Raw genomic sequence first — 21,357 nt, 5'->3', positions numbered from 1 at the left:
CACCCAGTGTATGTGTGGTGAATGATGAAGAAGAGCTAAGAAATGCATTCCAATGGGCTGGAATTCCAGAAGTACAACATTTTGCTAGCAAAACTTGTTCCTGAGAAAAACAAGAACATAAAATCTATCGAAGACCATTTGGAGTCATTTTCACCACATTTCCCTGGTTCCCTGTCCCTCATCATGTAACTCGTGTTAAGCATGGGGAGATAAATGGCCTGACATTAGAAAAATATATATATATATATATATATATATATAAGAGGGACGTTTTCTAATTTTGTGATTTGAGTGACCCTTCATGGCACTGAATGAAAACTGAATATGAAAAGAAAACCAAATGAGAGCCTTTCTCCTTCAGCTAAATTTATATTTTCTCATATTCCAGACAAGTGCAAAACCAGCAGCTGGACAATGCTGACAGATGGAAGGCAGTTAGACCAATTTACTCTCTAGACAAGAACGCTGGCCATGGATCCATTTACAACACCGACTTTGTACTTTTCTTATTTTCTGCTTCATGTCTTATGTTTTTTATGCTACCTTTGTCCACTTGATAAACCTGCCATGTTCAGACTTTCATCTGTTCATACAACCAGTTCATCTCTCCATCCTTTCATCCAACCAAGCATGCAAAGGAGTAAAGATCCAACTAACCGATGAACTATTCATCAATTTGTCTGTCCATCTATTCATAATAACACAAAATGACTTATTTGGTCAAGCATGTAAACATCCATCAGTCCATCCATTTGACTAGTCATCCATCCATCCATCCATCCATCCATACTATGCATTATTTATCTAGTGCACTACTGGTATAAGCATTCATGTGTCTCTCTAACATTTCATTCAATCGTCCATTAATATATTCATTTATTTATCAATCACAAGCAAATTAGCATCCATCCATCCAAGCAACTAACCAACTATCCATATATCTATTCATCCATCCATCCATCCATTCAAGTAACTAACCAACTATCCATATATCTATTCATCCATCCATCCATCCATCCATTCAAGCAACTAACCAACTATCCATATATCTATTCATCCATCCATCCATCCATCCATTCAAGTAACTAACCAACTATCCATATATCTATTCATCCATCCATCCATCCATCCATTCAAGCAACTAACCAACTATCCATATATCTATTCATCCATCCATCCATTCAAGCAACTAACCAACTATCCATATATCTATTCATCCATCCATCCATCCATTCAAGCAACTAACCAACTATCCATATATCTATTCATCCATCCATCCATTCAAGCAACTAACCAACTATCCATATATCTATTCATCCATCCATCCATCCATTCAAGTAACTAACCAACTATCCATATATCTATTCATCCATCCATCCATCCATTCAAGCAACTAACCAACTATCCATATATCTATTCATCCGTCCATCCATCCAAACACCCATCCATCCATCCATCCATCCATCCATCTAAGCAATTAACCAACTATCCATCTATCTATTCATCCATCCATCCATCCAAGCAATTAACCAACTATCCATCTATCTATTCACCCATCCATCCATCCATCCATCCATTCATCCATCCATCCAAGCAATTATCCAACTATCCATCCATTCATCCAAATATTATATATAGAATATTATATAGAGAGTTTATAAACTTTTATACCGGTCACATTAAATAATCAGAGTACTTTCAAGTCCCAGAGATTCTTTCTTTTAACCTGATGATTGCTATCCAGACTTAAAACTTCGTCATAGCCTTTACACTTCTTTCATAAATGTATATAAATAAATAACCTTAAAGAAACAACAATTATTCTTTTTTTTTAGTCAAAGTACCAACACATTTAGTCTGATGATGATGATGATTATTATTATTATTATTATTATTATTATTATTATTATTATTATTATTATTATTATTATTATTATTATATAGCTCATTGCAAGTGCCTCTGAAATAGATGATACTATAAAAGTGACAACAGTTAGAATAAAGACTTCACTAGTAAACAGAAGCGTGTCTTGACCACTTTTGGAAAATGTGGTAAAGTTAAAAAGAGCTCTAATCTGTTTACACAGAGCCCACTTGGCTGCTGTATTTGTGCCAGTACATGTTCTATGTTGTTCTATGTTCAGTGTGTTCTGGCTGTTTTGCGGTATCCTGGTGGGTTTTGTCGCCCCTGCTGATTTTTCCCTCATCAAGCCAGTTCTGTGGCTAACCGCCAACCCTGTGTTTGTGCAGTTTAATTGTGTTTGGCATTAAAATCAGAGCAAGTGGATCGCTTTAATGATGCACTGTGGTCGAGCGACTTCCTCGCCAACGTTGGATTATATTAGGAGAAACGGATCTAAAAATCTGGATCTCTGTTCAGTGTTCATTTCTTTGTAATGTTGTTTGTAATGAAAAGTCAGATCTGATTAAACGTTTATGGTAGATCCAGAGATCTGTGAATTTACCCCAAGATTAGTAGTAGATCTTAGGTTAACATTCACAGCAGAAGTCTGATTTAAGCCTCCTGTTGTCCTTGGGGTCAAAACTGGGTTTTATTTTTGTGTAAATGAGGTCTACTGACCATAAATAGCAGAAATTTTATATTTTGTGGTGACAAGTTTAAATGGAGTTCATTAAAAGGGGTCAAAAATGTGTGATAATTTTACATTTCATGCTTTAAAAATAAAACAGATCGGATCGGTATTGACCCGGGGGGGGGGGGGGGGGGGCAGAAGTTGCATGGTCAACGGGAAGATAATAATACAATCAGAAAATATCAGTAAATCAGAAAAATAACTAACTAAATAAATAACTAAATAAGCAAAACATAAATACAGAAAACAAAAGCATTAAACAAATAATACAATAAATGAATAAATTAAATAAAAATTAAATTAAATGAATACAATAAATGAATAAATAAAAGTAAATTAAAAATAGATAGATAGATAGATAGATAGATAGATAGATAGATAGATAGATAGATAGATAGATAGATAGATAGATAGATAGATATCGGAAGGCCTGGGCTTTCGAATCTTATCAAGAAATTCAAGTGTTTTGACATTATTACGATTATTTATCATCTCTAATGATTTATAGCTTTAATTAGCTGTCATTTAAACTGTTATGATTTTTATTTATGTTCCATAAGCGTCATAAATCATTTCTTTCCATGTTCAGGGCCCAAGCGTGTTCAGAGCCATTGCATATATTCACCACCAGATGGCGGTAATGTCGCGGTTTATTTTATACCGAAGCGTTCTCTTTCACATAACAGAATGAAATGAACTAAATACATTGCATTACTGTATATGTGTTTGAGTTCATGAATGAATGGTAAATTGTATTAATATCATTCTAAAGTAAGAAGATAAATATAGAAAAAAAAATCATATAAATAAATAATGATATTATTTAAAAGCAGTGCAGGTATAAAACAAAATTAGCTTCATTTGGAACGGTCCGAAGTTACAGATGGTGTCTGAATCCTTAATTAACACAAACATTTTCTGTGGGGAAAAAAATAATAAAAAAATAATGAGCTGGATTTTCTGCTCTACCATATGGGAGGAGAGAGGAGGAATATGCTCCAGCTGTGTGGATCGAACTGAGGAGCGCACTGAGAGTGAGATGAAGACAGAGAGCTTGTGAAATGTGATGAAATCTTGAGATTCCAGCTGAGAGTATGTTTTCTAATTGATCATTCTGGTTTTTAATATCAAATTAAAGACAAAAGGCACACAGGGTTTTCTCCGGAGAGAGATCTGGGGTTTGTGTATAATATTCAGCAGTGTGTATGTGTGTAAATATATACTGATCAGCCATAACATTATGACCACCTGCCTAATATTGTGTTGGTCTCCTTTTTGCTGCCCTGACCCGTCGAGGCACTAGATGGACTCCACTAGATCCCTGAAGGTGTGCTGTGGTATCTGGCACCAGGATGTTAGCAGCAGATCCTTTAAGTCCTGTAAGTTGCGAGGTGGGGCCTCCATGGATTGAATTTGTTTGTCCAGCACATCCCACACATGCTCAATTGGACTGAGATGTGGAGAATTTGGAGGCCAAGTCAACACCTCAAAATCATTGTAGTTCTCATCAAACCATTCCCCGACCATTTTTACTTTGTGGCACGGTGCACTATCCTGCTGAGAGAGAGCCATCAGGGAATACTGTTTCCATGAAAGGGTGTACATGATCTGTAACGATGCTTGGGTAGGTGGTACGTGTCCAAGTAACATCCACATGGATGGCAGGACCCAAGGATTCCCAGCAGAACGTTGCCCAAAGCATGACACTGTCTCCGCCGGCTCGCCTTCTTCCCATAGTGCATCCTGGTGCCATGTGTTCCCTAGGTAAGCGACTTTCTTTAAATTGCTGCTACAAAACACTGATGTACTCTAAACATACTTAAAGCTTTTTCTCTGTAGTAGGTTTAAAGATCGTTTTGGCGCCCTCTATGGAAACACCATCTTTTTATTTATTTATTTATTTTATTTATTGATTTATTTATTTAAAAAAAAATGTGTATATATATATGTATATTTATATATATATATATATATATATATATATATATTTTTTTTTTTTTTTTTTTTTTTTTTTTTATTTATTTATTTATTTATTTTTGTTTATTTATTTATTGCTTCAGGTGACCCTAGATTTATTTATTTCCCAATTTCTAATATTCCAGTCTTTCTTTGGTCTTTCAAAATTAAATTAGCAAGCAAGAACCAAACCTTCAAATAACTTCTTCACCAAACCTCTTTGCATGTTGTACTTCTTCTTCTTCTTCTTCTTTCTGCTTTTCCCTTCAGGGGTCTCCACAGCGAATCATCTCTCTCCACCGATCCCTATCTTCTGCATCCTCAACACTTACACCCACTAGCTTCATATCCTCATTTATTACATCCATATACCTCCTCTTTGGCCTTCCTCTTTGCCTCCTGCCTGGCAGCTCCATGTCCAACATTCTCCTACCGATATACTCACTCTCCCTCCTCTGGACATGTCCAAACCATCTTAATCTGGCCTCCCTAACTTTGTCCCCCAAACGTCCAACATGAGCTGTCCCTCTGATGTACTCGTCCCCTACTTCTTCTACTCCAATCTTCATGGAACAGGTTCCGTGTTATCCTGAAGGAGGCAGCATTTCACAAGACATGAAACCATTCCTTCAACACTTCTCCCTCTTTAAAAGAAAAAGGAACAAGGATTATTGTAATACTATGTTCTGTTTCTTCAGCATCCTTTCTTGTGTTCTGCAGAACGATCTGTTTTCATACACAGTATACGAGTTCAAACAAGTCATACTGTTTTCATATCCTCATATTCATGTCATATCGTGATATACAGCATCTGTATTTATATACTATATTTTTTAAAATATTTTCTATATATTTTACTTTTTTTTTTTTTATTCTATTCCTGGTGTTTTTATTATTTAACCTTTTGAATGTTGATGCATTCTACAAACTGACCTATCTATAGATTTATAATTTTATAATTTATAATTATAGATTATAATTTATTTATGATTTTTCAGTATATTTACTGAAACGTCTTCTCAACAAATAAGTCTGGTGAAAATGAGGAAAAGTGTGTATTTAACCCTGACCTGTATGTAGCACATATATATATATACACTACTCAAAAAAGTTAAGATATTTGGCTTTTAGGGTGAAATTTATGGAAAATGTAAAAAGTTCACACTACAGTGATATTATATCATGAAAGTAGGGCATTTAAGTAGAAGCATGCAATGGTGATTTCCTCATCTCCAACAATTTATTGAAACAAAAGCCAACAACAGTGGTGGGTATACCACAACAAAAAATCTCAATGTCTCAATAATCTGTCATGTGCCCTTGACCATCAATTACAGCTTGACCACGACGTCTCATGCTGTTCACGAGTCGACTTATTGTCTGCTGAGGCATGGCATTCCCCTCTTCTTGAAGGGCGGCCCTCAGGTCATTGAGGTTCTGGGGTGCAGGGTTACGAGCCTCTACACGGCGACTCGGCTGATCCCAGAGGTTTTCTATGGGATTCAGGTCTGGAGAAAGTGCAGGTCACTCCATCTGAGGTACCCCAGCCTCCAGCAGCCGTTCCCTAATGATGTGACCTCGATGTGCTGGAGCATTGTTGTCCATGAAGATGAAATTAGGCCTGTGTTGTTCATGCAGGGGAACAATGACTGGATTAATGATGTTATTCAGGTAGTATTGGTTTGTCACTGTACCATTCACAAGATGTAGGGCAGTTCTGTATTGAGTAGACACACTGCCCAGACTGTAACACCACCACAACAGTGGCTGATGCATAGCGCTCTCCTTGACATCTCCAACATCATTGACGGCCATCATTTCTGCTCAACGTGAATCGACTTTCATCAGAGAACAGCACTGAGGCCCACTGGTCCCTCGTCCTGGTGGTGTGGTCAGGTACCCTTGCAGGTTGTCTAGCACGCAGACCACGCTGATGTAAATGGTTTCGAATGGTCTGATGTGACACTTGGGTGCCTCTCACCTCCCTTAAATGTGCCTGGAGTTGAGTGGCATTCATCATCTGGTTCCACAGGGCACTGTTCACAATGAAGCGGTCATCAACGTGGGATGTGGCCAAAGGACGTCCACTTCTATGCCTTTCTGTGACTCTTCCAGTCTCTCTGTATCTCTTTCGCAACCTGCTGATGACACTCTGTGACACTCTAAGCTCAGTGGCCACTTCCCTCTGAGAACATCCTGTTTGAAGCCTCACAGTGGCGGGGTACTGTTGATCAGTTGTTAGGTGTGGTCTTGGTCTCATGATGTCAAAATGTGAACAGCATGATGAAGAGGACTGTTTTAATACCAATTCTAATTGAACCAGAAAATTTATTGGTCTATTCATGGATCAAACACCAGTTGTGAATTTTGCCGTTAAGCACCTTGTTAGAGAACAGCAAGTTATGCAAAAAGTACTGAAACACTGAACAGTTGGACATGTGCATTCAAAAGTGTAGAGAAGGTCAAATTAAGGTCACCTGGAAAGGTTATAGTGCATTTTAGGTGCATCCTGAAATTTCACCCGAAAGCCGAATATCCTTAACTTTTTGTGAGTAGTGTATGAATGCAAGGGTTCGATTTGCAGTTTGTTAGAGAGACAGGGATAGAGAGAGATTGATAGCTCATATTATTGAATTGAACTGATCTGATTCATTTAAATCACATCACAATAATCAGTACACGAGCATCATACAGTATAAGATTGTGATAATATACAGTATGGCCTTCCAAGACAAGTGGCATCTCAATAAATGGCACAAGCAAAATGTCCTAGTGAACGGGATTGAGTGTAACACAACAGTGAATATTAACTAGAACGGCTCAGCAGAGTGTAAGGTTTTTTTTCTGGGTGTGAATGAGAGGCACATTGAGGCTCCGGGTTCGATCCTGAGCTCAGATTTCTGTCTGGTAGAAGGTTTGACTATATATTGTGTGTGTGTGTGTGTGTGTGTGTGTGAGAGTGTGTTTGTGTGTGTGCATGAACAATGCAATGACCTGGGATTCCAACCCAGGATACAGAGTATCCTGAATATAAAAGAATGAATTAACATTAGTAATAAATAACTGCTCCAAAGTTCTCTAAAAAGCATGAAGAAGCAGCAGGACCATGCAGATCTCCAAGAGCCTCATGAACATCTGCAAACATGCAGCGACTGCATTCTTCAGCTGATCTTAATAAAGCTGTTGGGCAAGACTGAACAGATCCCACGTGACTGCCATTACTCTTTCTAGCCCTTAGGGTACAACGTGCACCATTTTTCCAGATTTTCCTGAAAGGACCAAACCCCACCCTGGAACAAAAAATGCACACAATGACCTACAATGACATAATACACGACTGATGTCAACTTTTGTCCATTATTGTTGTTTATGGTCTGTGATTATCAATAGACAAATGATATTTTGTATTATTTTGTTTGTATTTGTATAATCTCAGATTCTCAGATTTCTTTATGTCTCTTAAAGTAAACTACTGACACGTTTACTTCTAGTCTTAAAGGATAAACAGATGAAGTTGATGTTACTTATTAGCTTTGCTAACTGTGTAGCTCTGACTCAACTTTTTCTACTTCTTCTAAAGCCAATTTTTGTTTTAAATAAATAAATAAGTAAATAAAATAAGATAGGAATATAACAAAAAATAAAATAAAATTTAAGGGTACAAAATATAACAAAAAATATATAGAACAAATAACCTATATAATAAAATAAATATAACAAAAATACTAAATACAGAGATTTAAAACATTTTAAACATTTCTTGTTATATATTTTTTTAATCTTTGTATTTAGTATTTTTTGTTATATTTATTTTATTATAGGTTATTTGTTTTTTTTTGGGGGGGGGGTTGTTATATTTTGCTATATATATTTTTGTTATTTGTTATATTTTTTGTACCCTTAAATTCGGGTATTTAATGCATCTTTGTAGGTTACTGTAAGTTTGTAAGTTATGTAAGTGTATTAATTTCATGTATTATATCACGTGTTGTTATATTATAAATTTCTGTATTAATTTTACTTTTAATTTGGGATCCTATTCATACATAACCGCCATGTCACCTCAGTGGCTCCTTACATTTCTGTCATTTCCAAATGTATATTACTTTATATTGAATTTTGGTTATACAGCGACTGGTTTGAGTTTCATCGCCTATTCACGTTACAGGGTCTGTGACCACGCGAAGTGTTGAAACAATGGTTTGAGAAATTTCTCACTAGAGTTTCCAAAACTGTGAGCCGAGCAGAAGATCTATGAAAGTGTTGAACTTTAAGCCAAGTAAGAGCTTTGTGTCATTCACATGTCTTTAAACTTGAATTCTAAGAGAGAAAACAAAGTAAGAAAGAAAAGTCATGGCATGTCATGTTTTAATCTTTCCCCAAGGGCGTCTTTAGTGGGGTAAAGGTCTAATGTAATTGTCCAGAAAACTCTGAATGCCAGCGTAATTACCCAGATTGTGATCTAAGCAGAGGTCTGGGAGTTCATCTTATACCCAAAAAGGGCTGTTCCTACTTGAAAAGACCCACTTAAAATCTAATTAAAACAACATGCTGTTAATAATACCGCTGGTGGAACTTCATCTCTAATGAATAAGTTATATATCTGAAATCTGAAGAAAGCCTTTGAGGCGATGTATATTTTCTTCTTTTTTGAGATTTACACATGGATGTAAAAGAGGAAAAGAGGCCCAGATTGCTTCATATGTAAATAATGGAAGTGAAGTGTGACGGAATGGTTTGGAGGAAGAATGTGAGAACGTAAGAGCTCTGAAGCACTTCAAGTATTCAGACAAAATCCTTGTGAAATTTGGAATGCAGATGGTTCTCATATTATAAATAAACAAGCGGGTTTAGCTTTTCAGATCTCCTTAAGATGATGATTATAAATAAGATTTGTCATGGAATGAATTTATTATCCCAGAATTTGGTGCAGATTTCACACTTTCACACATGTGAAATGCAACACAATGCATCAGGAGTGCATTGGAATAGAATTTATTTAAGATGTAACTCACATTTCTACAATATTTCAAATCCACACTCTTTAGTGTTTTCACGCTTCTTGGTTGGTAATCAGTGGATAATGAGTTACTGAAGCTGTGACCACCAATTAGCATCCACACACACACACACACACACACACACACTGTAAAACCATTTGTACACACACTTTTTCTGTGAAAATTGCTGAAATCACTGAAGCCTACAGGCAAATATATACTGTATAAAAGACTTCTTTCTAAGGCCATAAACATGCCCTTTGTTTAGCCTTTATCTAATATGCTAAATATTTGTTTTACTAAACAACCCTGTTTATATCAGTTAATAATAATTACACCAAAGATGTTGAGTGCTTGCAAGATCCTGCCCACATACTGAACATTAAATCGTTCTTTTAAAGCGACTATATACGTTAATAATAGCGAACATGGTGGCTTAGTGGTTAGCAGGTTTGCCTCACACCTACAGGGCTAGGAGTTTGTGTCCTCGTGTCCTGCCTTCACCCATGCTTTAGGGGTTTCCTCTGGGCACTCTGGTTTCCTCCCCCAGGGCAAAGACACATGATGTAGGCTGACGGACATCTCTAAATCGCCAGAGTGTGAATGAGCTGTGTGGGTGTGTTGTGACTGTGTGTTGGGTTAACACCCTCGTGAACCTGTATGGGATAAACGGTGGAGAAAATAAATATGATGTACATGCAGCTACACAAATCACTGACAGGTTTAAATAAATAAAACTTGTGTACGTATCCTGAACAAACTCTGTTCAGGAAATCTGTGTCGTGTGTGTCTACAAGGATTCTGGGTATCAGATAAAGTTTGGACCTTGTGGGGACAGTTTTTAATGAAAAAGGAAAGAAAATAAAATGTTTTCTAAATGTTTCTAAGTTTAAGATTATGGTTAGTTTTGGGTGTATCATAGCATGGCACTCTGTGTGTGTGTGTGTGTGTGTGTGTGAATCTAGGTTTCACAACCCTGCTCTTGCCACTGTCGGTGGTTCCTGTTTGTCGCTTGCTTACAAGATCAACCACGGGCTCTGTCCCAAACAACCCACTTCAGCACTAGATAGTGTGCTAGGGTGCTAAGTGTAATATAATATTTATATTAAACCTGTGCGAAGATACTATTCAGCAGACCCATGTTAATGCACTATTACACGTGAATAACTTAGTACTAAGTAGTTAACCAAACTAATACTTATTCATTTCACTACTTGCGTGGAAGTACGAGGTTTGGGACAGATCCCATGTCTTTCTTCATCTAACAGGAGGCAGAATCAGACTGTGCAGAGTGTGCTCTCTCAGGAGACAATAAGAGGACTACAAACACACACACACACACACACACACACAAGTTATCGGACCGGTCTAGCAGCCCTGGTTTTAATCAGGAAATCCCCCCCCCCCAGTGAGGGAAGTTAGACATTTTTTCGTCTCACAGTGAAATTGTTGCCATGTTGCATGAGCTCGGTGTGCGCGCGCTGGAGTTTTGACAGCAATGCGAGCACACTTGGACGTGGGATTCCTGCAGCTGCGCGTGCACACACACACACACACACACACAAGCGAGCGCGCGGGCACACACACACTCGCACACGGGAAAGGAGAGGAAAGTGGACGATTAGCCATTCGTCAGGCTTTTAGGATCGAGGTAAGCTGTTCTGTGTTATACATGTCGCTTTTCCTCGTGCGCTTTTTGTTGTTGTTGTTGTTGTTTGGTTTCTTTTTGGTAAACAGGGTTTATTTGTGTAATGAGAGTGCGTTACACCTTATCGTGCTTAAAGATAAAGTGGTAGATAGAAACAGGAAGCAAAAGACCCTTTAAGTATCCAGATAGATAGATAGATAGATAGATAGATAGATAGATAGATAGATAGATAGATAGATAGATAGATATTTAAGTATTTTCTAGATGGTTAGTGGTTATTGGCTTTCTTGAAGGGTTTTACTTGGAATTCTATCTATCTATCTATCTATCTATCTATCTATCTATCTATCTATCTATCTATCTATCTATCCCTTATGAGTTTATAAAGGACTGTGTTAAGATGCTAGATGTCCCATAAGGACACAAAAATTATTTATTCCATGAAGCGGATGGATGGATGGATGGATAGATAGATAGATAGATAGATAGATAGATAGATAGATAGATAGATCTAAAGCTCTTTTAAATGGTATTTTCTATCTATCTATCTATCTATCTATCTATCTATCTATCTATCTATCTATCTATCTATCTATTATAAATCCCTAATGAGTTCATAAAGGACTGTGTTAAGATGCTAGATGTCCCATAAGGACACAAAAATTACTTATTCCATGAAGCCGATGGATGGATGGATGGATGGATGGATAGATAGATCTAAAGCTCTTTTAAATGGTATTTTCTATCTATCTATCTATCTATCTATCTAAACTATGTAAAGAATCCATAAAGAACAAAAGTTAATTGTACTTTGTTATTTCTTACATCTGTCTCTGGCTGGTGCAGGGTTCGTGTTCATAACTTTTATGATGTTATTAATTTGATATCCAGCATAAAGGCTTGTTTGGATTCCTACAATTTTGCTTGTGACATGAGTCAACTTTAACGACCGGCTGCTTGAAGTACTGTACGTTCAGTTCTAGCTTGTCTCTGGCAAACAGCTGTATGTGTCATGCTTACCAGATGTTGCTTCGGTCTTTAATCTTGTTTTGGATAAACCCTTTGTTTTTGCTGACTTTTAGTATGGAAAATTCTCTTCAGATCTCAAGGTTGCCCTGGAAAAATAAAGTCGTCTTATAAATTGGCTGAATGGAAAAATTCCATCTTAAATGACTTGCATGTTCATTTTTCTAATAAAGCCATGATCCTCTGTGACTATCTAATGTTAGTCGTGCATTGGATGTCTACCTAAAGCGAAGCGATGCAGCGGCACTTTAGTCCTTTTTCTATCTCTCTTACTTTCTCATCTGTACACTCGGCTCAAACAGATCAGCTTCCCAAGCTTCAGCTTTCACGTTAATACCGCTATCATTGCCAAGACTGCAAAGTAGCCCATCATTACTGTTGGTCCTTGACATTTGTTGTGTTGATTCAGTGTGACATGAATAGCTCTTTGTGTCCACTGTTATAAATACCCAGAATTTACAGGAAGATGTACATACATGCAGGTGAAAGGCACTTTGTTTGAAATTCTAATAGGCAAAGCAGAATCCCTGTCCTTTCAGTTCACCTGCGTTAACGCTCTCGATTTCCCGACGTCATTTTTTTTGTAGAAGTGATACTGTACAGCTTGCGTCAGATTCAGAGTCCAGGTTGGGAAAAGGTCATGGTTGATCTTTTACAGAGTTACATTCTTTAAGAGTAAGACGTGGCTCACTGATGATGTGCTCTATGCATCGCTGCATGCTGGGGTGCGACTTGTACCCTCAAACATGTCCTGTTTGTACATACATACAAAGATAGATAGATAGATAGATAGATAGATAGATAGATAGATAGATAGGTAGATAGATAGATAGATAGATAGATAGATAGATAGATAGATAGATAGATAGATAGATAGATTAGGGAGGATTTTGCCATCTTTCTTTCTATCTATCTATCTGTCTGTGTCTATCTATCTATCTATCTATCTATCTATCTATCTATCTATCTATCTATCTATCTATCTATCTATCTCATAATTAAACTGAGTCTTTAAGGTGCTAGACTTAACTTTGAACCTTTGGTGAATACATGCGATGGATTGATGGATGGATTGATGGATGGATGGATAGATAGATAGATAGATAGATAGATAGATAGATAGATAGATAGATAGATAGATAGATAGATAGATAGATTAGGCAGGATTTTGCTATCTATCTATCTATCTATCTATCTATCTATCTATCTATCTATCTATCTATCTATCTATCTCATAAGTTAAACTGAGTGTTTAAGGTGCTAGACTTTGAACCTTTGGTGAATACATGGGATGGATGGATGGATGGATGGATGGATGGATAGATAGATAGATAGATAGATAGATAGATAGATAGATAGATAGATAGATAGATAGATAGATAGATTAAGTGATATGTATGCACAGGACACACCTACATCTGTTACTTTAATTTCAGAAATAAAGCCAGAACTAAAATATCAGTACACATACACTAGATGAGGGAAACTGTCCTGGGAAAAGCCAGCTGAACCACTCAGTTGTGTCAGAATGCTGTCCGTAAAAACGACAGGAAATTGGTTGTCAGTTGTCGATCCTACTGTGTAATGAACTTGACTCATTTTCAAATTGACTCATAGGTCCTGGTGTGAGATCTACATATTTTGAGTCATGGTAACACCACTATTGTGTCTCAGTCATTCTGAAAAGCTCAATAATCGAAGTAATAGAAATAAAAAGAGGCGCTAATAAGAAATAAAGGGGGTTGGGTTATATGGATGGACAACCAGTTTAACTACTTATACTCAAGATGGCTTCATGAATTTGACTGGTTTGGTGTCTATACCAACAGAATTAGTGGGCTCCATGTATATATATATATATATATATATATATATATATATATATATATATAGTTAGAGCACCATGTAACACTCTCTGCAATTAGCTAAACAAGCTAGCATTGTGTCACGAATCATGTATTTATCTACGATTCTTGGCTGTTATTGAGTTTTCCTATTAACTGAATTTTTAAAAAAACTCTCATAGCCTGGATTTTCAGGATTAATAAAGAATTGTAAACCTAAGGTCTGGGTTTTTGATTTGAGACACAGATCATGACAACAATCACGATGACAGTGGAAAGTTTTGAAAACATTTGTTCATGTTTTGTCTCTCATGTGCCATCTAAAAGAGGTCATTTTTGAAATCCTAAGATACACAAGGGTGTACAGAAGTTGTGGCATTCAGATTCATGAGGATAATGACAATTATCGCAGGGGTCCCCAACCTTTTTTTGTACGATGGACCGGTTTGATAACGGACCATTTTACCGCGGGTCGTGGGGGGGTGGGGTGGCATTTGTTTTTGGGTCATTTTAGCGTGGGTTAGCTATGGAAAAACCTGGAAGTGGAAGGTTGGAAGTGGCAATTTCTTTTAAATAAAATACATAGCATTTTAAGTTATATATATAAAATTATAAGTTTATTGTGTCTTTGCGGCCCGGTACCAAATGATCCACGGCCTAGGGATTGGGGACCTCTGAATTATCGAGTTTAAACCGGCTTTCGGAGTTGCGATTGTACAGTGAATGCTTTTCTGTGTGTCACGACAGCAGAAAACTCAGCGATTAAGTGATTTCAGATCATTCATAATCCGATTAAACTCTACTGTAATTCAGTAGCAGCTTTACAAAAAGTGTTAACAGGTGGTTTTGTATGTGCTAATAAAAGTATCTTGCGTTCTGCTTGTTAGACGACTGCTAAGAAGATGTGGCTCCGGTAGAGTTTGAGGCTGACCAGGCCTTTGATTGTGTGTATGATCGTAAGAGCTGTATTCATGGTGTTTGCAGATAAACGTGGTCTGGTCTTGCTCTTAGCCTGTGTAAATATTTATTGTTAGAGATACTGCCTCGTCTCTCCCGAACCTGATGAGGAAGCCGGCAAACGAGCATCGAGGGAATCTTTTGTTTTAGCTTTCAACACAAACACACACACAAACATCTGGTCTGGTTGATTGTGGCTGCAGGGGTTGGGTGGGTGATGGTTCCATTCTCACAATGATAAGAGTTCCGATTGTGAGCAAATTTGAAGGAAAATTTGTATAACTTTCAGGTAGTATTTTGTCATCACTTGTTTCCACCACGAAACCACCTGAGAATGCATCATACTATGTGAAAAAGCGTTATATGTGAGCATGTATAACTTTACAGCAAATATTGAAGATACAAAGGAATTGTAAATATAATACAGAATGACTGATTACCCAGGAAATATTTGTGAGAAGCAGCTTATCATTCAGATCATGACCTACAGGCAAAGCTACTCTCCAGAGAGAGAATTGTAGTTGTCATGAGTGACACAAGGTTTTAGAAAACATCTGAAATTCTAGACTTTACCTCAGATTTACCTCAGGTTCTACAAACCTCAAACACTGGAGATAATAGAAAACACCCCCCTCTTCAACATTAACAATTACACTCGCATTTTTTAAAAAGATTTTGCTAATAACGACTTGTTATAATGAATGCTAAAGGGCTGCTGTTAAAGAAAATTCAACACCTTCTGACCAATCAGATTTGAAAATTCCACAGCGTTGGGTTTTTGTAATTTAATCAAGTCTTTATGTGACTTGATAACGCAGGCTTGATATCTGCAGCCCGAAAGATTCACAAAATCCTAGTCGACTCTTTAAGCACAAAGCTACTGCAGTGTTCCTAAGTATTCTGTTCAGCTCTTTCCCCCTTCTCAGCTAACAGTGGTACCTATTCTTAACTCTGTCCAAGTTGCTGTTAGCCGCAGGAAAGTTCTACAGTATTTGAAGTCTTTATTGTAACTCTAACCTGGGTGCTGTGTTTTGCTAGCTGGTCAAACAATCTGGAAGCGTTCCATTTCATGCTGAATAAAGAAAGTCATGCTGGGTCAGAGTTGAAAAAAAAAATGGTTTCCTTCCTCCCTTCCTTCCTTCTTTCCTTGATTCATTGAGTATAAAACATCCAGTCGAGTGATCTGTGTGAGATGTACTGCACCAGTGTAATTTATCCAATCTTACTCTAACCATTATACTATTTGAATAAGATTACTTAATTGTGCCTTTTTTAAGACATACTTTTTTCTTTTACTGTACTGTGTTACAGTACTGTGTTACCGTACTGTGTTACCATACTGTGTTACCGTACTGTGTTACCATACTGTGTTACTATACTGCGTTACCATACTGTGTTACCATGTATTATCATACAGCACAACTGTACTGTGTTACTGCACTTTGTTACCGTATTGTGTTACTGTACTGTGTTACCGTACTATGTTACTATACTGCGTTACCATTCTGTGTTACCATACTACGTTACTATACTGCGTTACCGTACTGTGTTACTATACTCCATTACCGTACTGTGTTACTGTACTGTGTTACCATACTGCGTTACTATACTGCGTTACCGTACTGTGTTACTATACTGCGTTACCGTACTGTGTTACTATACTCCATTACCGTACTGTGTTACTGTACTGTGTTACCATACTGCGTTACTATACTGCGTTACCGTACTGTGTTACTATACTGCGTTACCGTACTGTGTTACTATACTCCATTACCGTACTGTGTTACTGTACTGTGTTACCATACTGCGTTACTATACTGCGTTACCGTACTGTGTTACTATACTGCGTTACCGTACTGTGTTACTATACTCCATTACCGTACTGTGTTACTGTACTGTGTTACCATACTGCGTTACTATACTGCGTTACCGTACTGTGTTACTATACTGCGTTACCGTACTGTGTTACTATACTGCGTTACCGTACTGTGTTACTGTACTGCGTTACCGTACTGTGTTACTATACTGCATTACCGTACTGTGTTACTATACTCCATTACCGTACTGTGTTACTATACTCCATTACCGTACTGCGTTACCGTACTGTGTTACCATACTGCGTTACTATACTGCATTACCGTACTGTGTTACTATACTGTGTTACTGTACTGTGTTACTATACTCCATTACCGTACTGTGTTACTGTACTGTGTTACCGTACTGTGTTACTATACTCCATTACCGTACTGTGTTACTGTACTGTGTTACCATACTGCGTTACTATACTGCGTTACCGTACTGTGTTACTATACTGCGTTACCGTACTGTGTTACTATACTCCATTACCGTACTGTGTTACTATACTGCATTACCGTACTGTGTTACTATACTCCATTACCGTACTGTGTTACTATACTGCATTACCGTACTGTGTTACTATACTGCGTTACCGTACTGTGTTACTATACTACGTTACCGTACTGTGTTACTATACTGCGTTACCGTACTGTGTTACTATACTGCGTTACCGTACTGTGTTACTATACTGCGTTACCGTACTGTGTTACTATACTGCATTACCGTACTGTGTTACTATACTCCATTACCGTACTGTGTTACTATACTGCATTACCGTACTGAATTACCTTCTGGCATTAACATATTGTGTTACCATACTGTGTTACTGTACTGCATTACCATACTGTTTTACCATACTGCGATACCGTATTGTGTTACCATAATGTGCTACCATACTGTGTTACCATATTGTGTTACTGTACTGTGTATATATGTATACTGTACTGCATTATCTTCATGTGTTACCAGCCTGCATTACAGTCCAGCGTTTACAGTCCCGTGTAACCATCCTGTTTTACTCTGCTGCTTTCCCATGTAACTTGCATTGTATTTGCGGAGAACCCAAGAGGTTTCATGAGCCCTCTAAATCCAATTATATGTCATGACAAGCTTCTGCATGAGGTTGGAATAATTATTAATTACTTATCTTACAAGATAACATAGTGGTAGACATGGACTTGGTTTGAAATGTACAAATTTCTGCAAACAAGTTCTTTCTGTGAGACTGGGCTGGATATCAAGGAATTCTCAGTTCATGGGTGAAATCTGTTCTGTATTATTTATATAATCGAATTTCAGTAAATGTGTGTGTGTGTTTGTGTGTTATGTAGTAGTAAAGATGCAGAACTAGCACATTTCGTCTTGAGAAGAGTGGACAGAAGGTCACCCGTGTGCCATGGCTCAGTTCAGGCTGCAGAACGTGGAGGACTTCTATGAGATTGGAGAAATGCTGGGCAGGTGCGTGCAAAAGAAAACCCCACATTGTTCATTTAACAATGAAACCTACATGGTGTCACGTCTAATATAACAATTGAGGGAGTAAACACAGGGAGTAGTAGCTCTATGGAGAAAATTCTCAGATAGAGAGTTAAGTGCCTCCTTGAGGCTGGTGTTTTCCTCCTGAATATTTATTTAAGGAAACGTTTTCGGCAGTGGACACTTCGGGCAGGTGCGGGAGCTGAGAGAGCGAGCCTGTGGCACTTGCTGGGCAGGGAAGTTTGTGAAGCTCCGTCGGAGTGTGAGTAGCCGTCTGGGTATGGAGAGGAAGAGCGTGGAGCGCGAGGTGGAGATCCTGCAGAGTCTGCAACACATCAACATCATGGCCTTACGAGACGTTTTCGAAAGCCGGGCTGAGATTGTCCTAGTGGTGGAACTGTGAGTAGGACATTTTTACTTAATATATGTAAACCTCTCAGGGCATGGTGTGATGAACTTTGTGTCTCGCCTTGGAGGTTTGAGTCCCGCCCTGTGTCCATGGTCTCATGAGGGGTTTTCTCCGGGGACTTGCCCCACAGACATGCATTGTAGATGATTAGCATCTCTTTAATTGCCCATAGTGTGGAATGTGTGTGTTTGTGCCCTGCATTGGGGTCATCTCTTATGCCCCCTAGGTTCCTTGTGAACCTGGGTAGGATAAATGATCCAGAAAATAGATAGATGGATATATTGATGTTACATTTAATGTCCAGGAAACAAGCTAATTCATGTTGTTAATTTTTTTATTGTTATGTATTTCAAAAGCACAAACAAAATGGCAAGGATCTTGTTATTCTTAAACAAAAATATGACACATTAATGCCTGAGTCCATTGTTCAACTCCAATTCATCACTCAGCATAACGGCGGCTAGGTAGCTTGGATGGAGCGACGTTTATCGAGGTGCCAAAAAGTTCGAGCGTCTCATTTCAACTGCGACAGAACACGAGGGTTTAGAGTTCGTGGTATGGAATCCGAGCGTGGTATTAAAACAGATTAAAACCCGAAGACAGTGACGTATGTATTTTTAGCGGCTGCTTTTTGTCATAGAGTCAGCTTGTATTTCGATGTGACTAATATAGCAGATTAGCGTTAGGAAGAAAAGGGAGGCTCAGATAGCGCTGGGAATACTGCTGCCACAGAACACACACAAACACACACACACGTCTATGGGAGGTGTGTAGGCTCCAATTTTCCACCGGAGAACCTTTCACCAAAGAGCCAAAGGCACTGATCAGGCTGTGTGTGTTAAGACAAAGGACTCATCTGTCGCTTGCGTGTGATATAGCGTATACCGTCTTGCAAAAAAAGCTTGGATGCAAAAGTTTTAGCATCCACCCCCTTTACTTTGCGCTAGTCTGTGATTGCACCTGGACACTGTCTGTCTTTGTTCCTAACAGGGTTCTATGTCCTTATTTGTAAGCTGTTTGAAGCCCAAGGCAAAACCATCTATGGTGTCCCTGAGGATTTATGATCTTCTCAGCCCTGAAATGCATCTCATGGGAGTTATTTTCTGATGTTTGCGTTCATATTCCCAAAAGAAGTAACATCAAAGATCGAAGAATATGATAAATGGCTCTCTGTGGATTCCTGGGAATTCATGGTTTTGATAAACAGGCTAAAAGTTTCTACACCCCCGTTTTTCACAAATAGTTTATAGTTGTAAGTGGTGATGATATGAAATGGTGTGAATGACAAATGGCTCATAGACAAGCTGTATTTTTATTATTATTATTTTTTAATTATTATTATTTATTTTTTGATTAAAAATGGGCAGGTTATGATGTAAGAAATATTTTTAATTTGTGATGCTGATGCTCATTTTTTGTGTTTTTCTTTTTTTTACTTGAATTCATGAAATCACGAGGACATGATTCTTCTTGTAAACTCCTGCCAGTGAATAATGATTTTCTCTGAGAGCTGTACTCATGTGCGATGCATGTGAATGAAAAATGGCTTTGGCTGAAGGTGTGTTGTGATGATGATGATGATGTTGATGATGATCATGATGTCACACGGCGTACCAAATCTGAAGCAATTTTTGGAAAATTAAACGTTTCAGCACTTAATAAAACACTCACCGAAGTGTTTTATTCCTGTTACGCCTCAGCAATTTACCTTGCACAGTCTTTTATTTATTAACAGATGACACCTTGGATAGTTTATACGTTTATAGTTACATCTAGTGTTACGGATCATCGACGATGCAAGTTCTTTCCTGTTATAACGATTATGTTTTAGCGAATAAACACAACAACAAAAAAAATTGTCTTGATGGAGAGAAACCGGGTATATATATCAGATATATATATATCAGAGCTGGTGCATCACCTTCTGACCAATAAGATTCGAAAATTTAACAACGCTCTGATACAAAACGAATCGTTTTTTGTTACTGTTACTGAATCTACAGTAACATGAAAGATACAGTTGTTTAGAAGGAAGCGCAACTGAGAAAGGTTTGTAATAAATATGTTCATAATTTTTTTTTAAAATTGTATGCCATTTATTTACCATTTATTCCAGTTTTTTTTATTATTATTAAATCATTTTAAAATATTATTATAGTTTTTATTTTTTTATTACTATTTTTATTTTATTTTATCTTTTTTTTTACTATATAATGTACTGACGCTGTGATATCACGGTGCTTTATCGTAACACGTGTCTGTCTGCGGTTTAGTATCCGAGGTGGAGAGCTTTTCGACTTCATCGCTGCGAAGGAGAACCTGACGGAGAATGAGGCCATCGACTTCCTGAAGCAGATTCTGAAAGGCGTCGGCTTCATGCACAGTAAACAAATCGCCCACTTCGATCTGAAGGTGAGAAAGAAAACAAGCCGCTTCTTGGCTCACAGACCCTGACGCCTTTATCTTCTATCTTGCTAAAGGCTCTATTTCTGTGCCGCAGAGAGTGTTGCTAATTTCGGGTGGTGTGCAAGTCATCTCTCTTTTTCTTTTTTTTCTTTTTTTCTTTTCTTTTTTGTGGTCAAAAAAGAAA

The 21,357-nt window shown here is 37.7% G+C and overlaps 1 protein-coding gene across 1 annotated transcript in view; it reads left to right on the top strand.

The window, feature by feature from the left end:
• The first annotated feature begins 10,947 nt into the window (after positions 1-10,947).
• The window catches only part of LOC131371065 (death-associated protein kinase 2-like), a 23,770-nt gene continuing 13,360 nt past the window's right edge, over positions 10,948-21,357 (top strand). The window contains exons 1-4 of the mRNA XM_058418814.1: positions 10,948-11,201; positions 18,214-18,340; positions 18,536-18,757; positions 21,041-21,179. Coding sequence (XP_058274797.1) covers positions 18,279-18,340; positions 18,536-18,757; positions 21,041-21,179 — 423 coding nt within the window. The 5' untranslated portion in view covers positions 10,948-11,201; positions 18,214-18,278. The remainder of the gene's footprint in view (positions 11,202-18,213; positions 18,341-18,535; positions 18,758-21,040; positions 21,180-21,357) is intronic.

The sequence above is a fragment of the Hemibagrus wyckioides genome, linkage group LG20, assembly GCF_019097595.1.
Source record: "Hemibagrus wyckioides isolate EC202008001 linkage group LG20, SWU_Hwy_1.0, whole genome shotgun sequence".
Taxonomy (NCBI): domain Eukaryota; kingdom Metazoa; phylum Chordata; class Actinopteri; order Siluriformes; family Bagridae; genus Hemibagrus; species Hemibagrus wyckioides.
The sequence above is the reverse complement of the archived record's forward strand: the minus strand, read 5'-3'. Positions and strand labels throughout refer to the sequence as shown.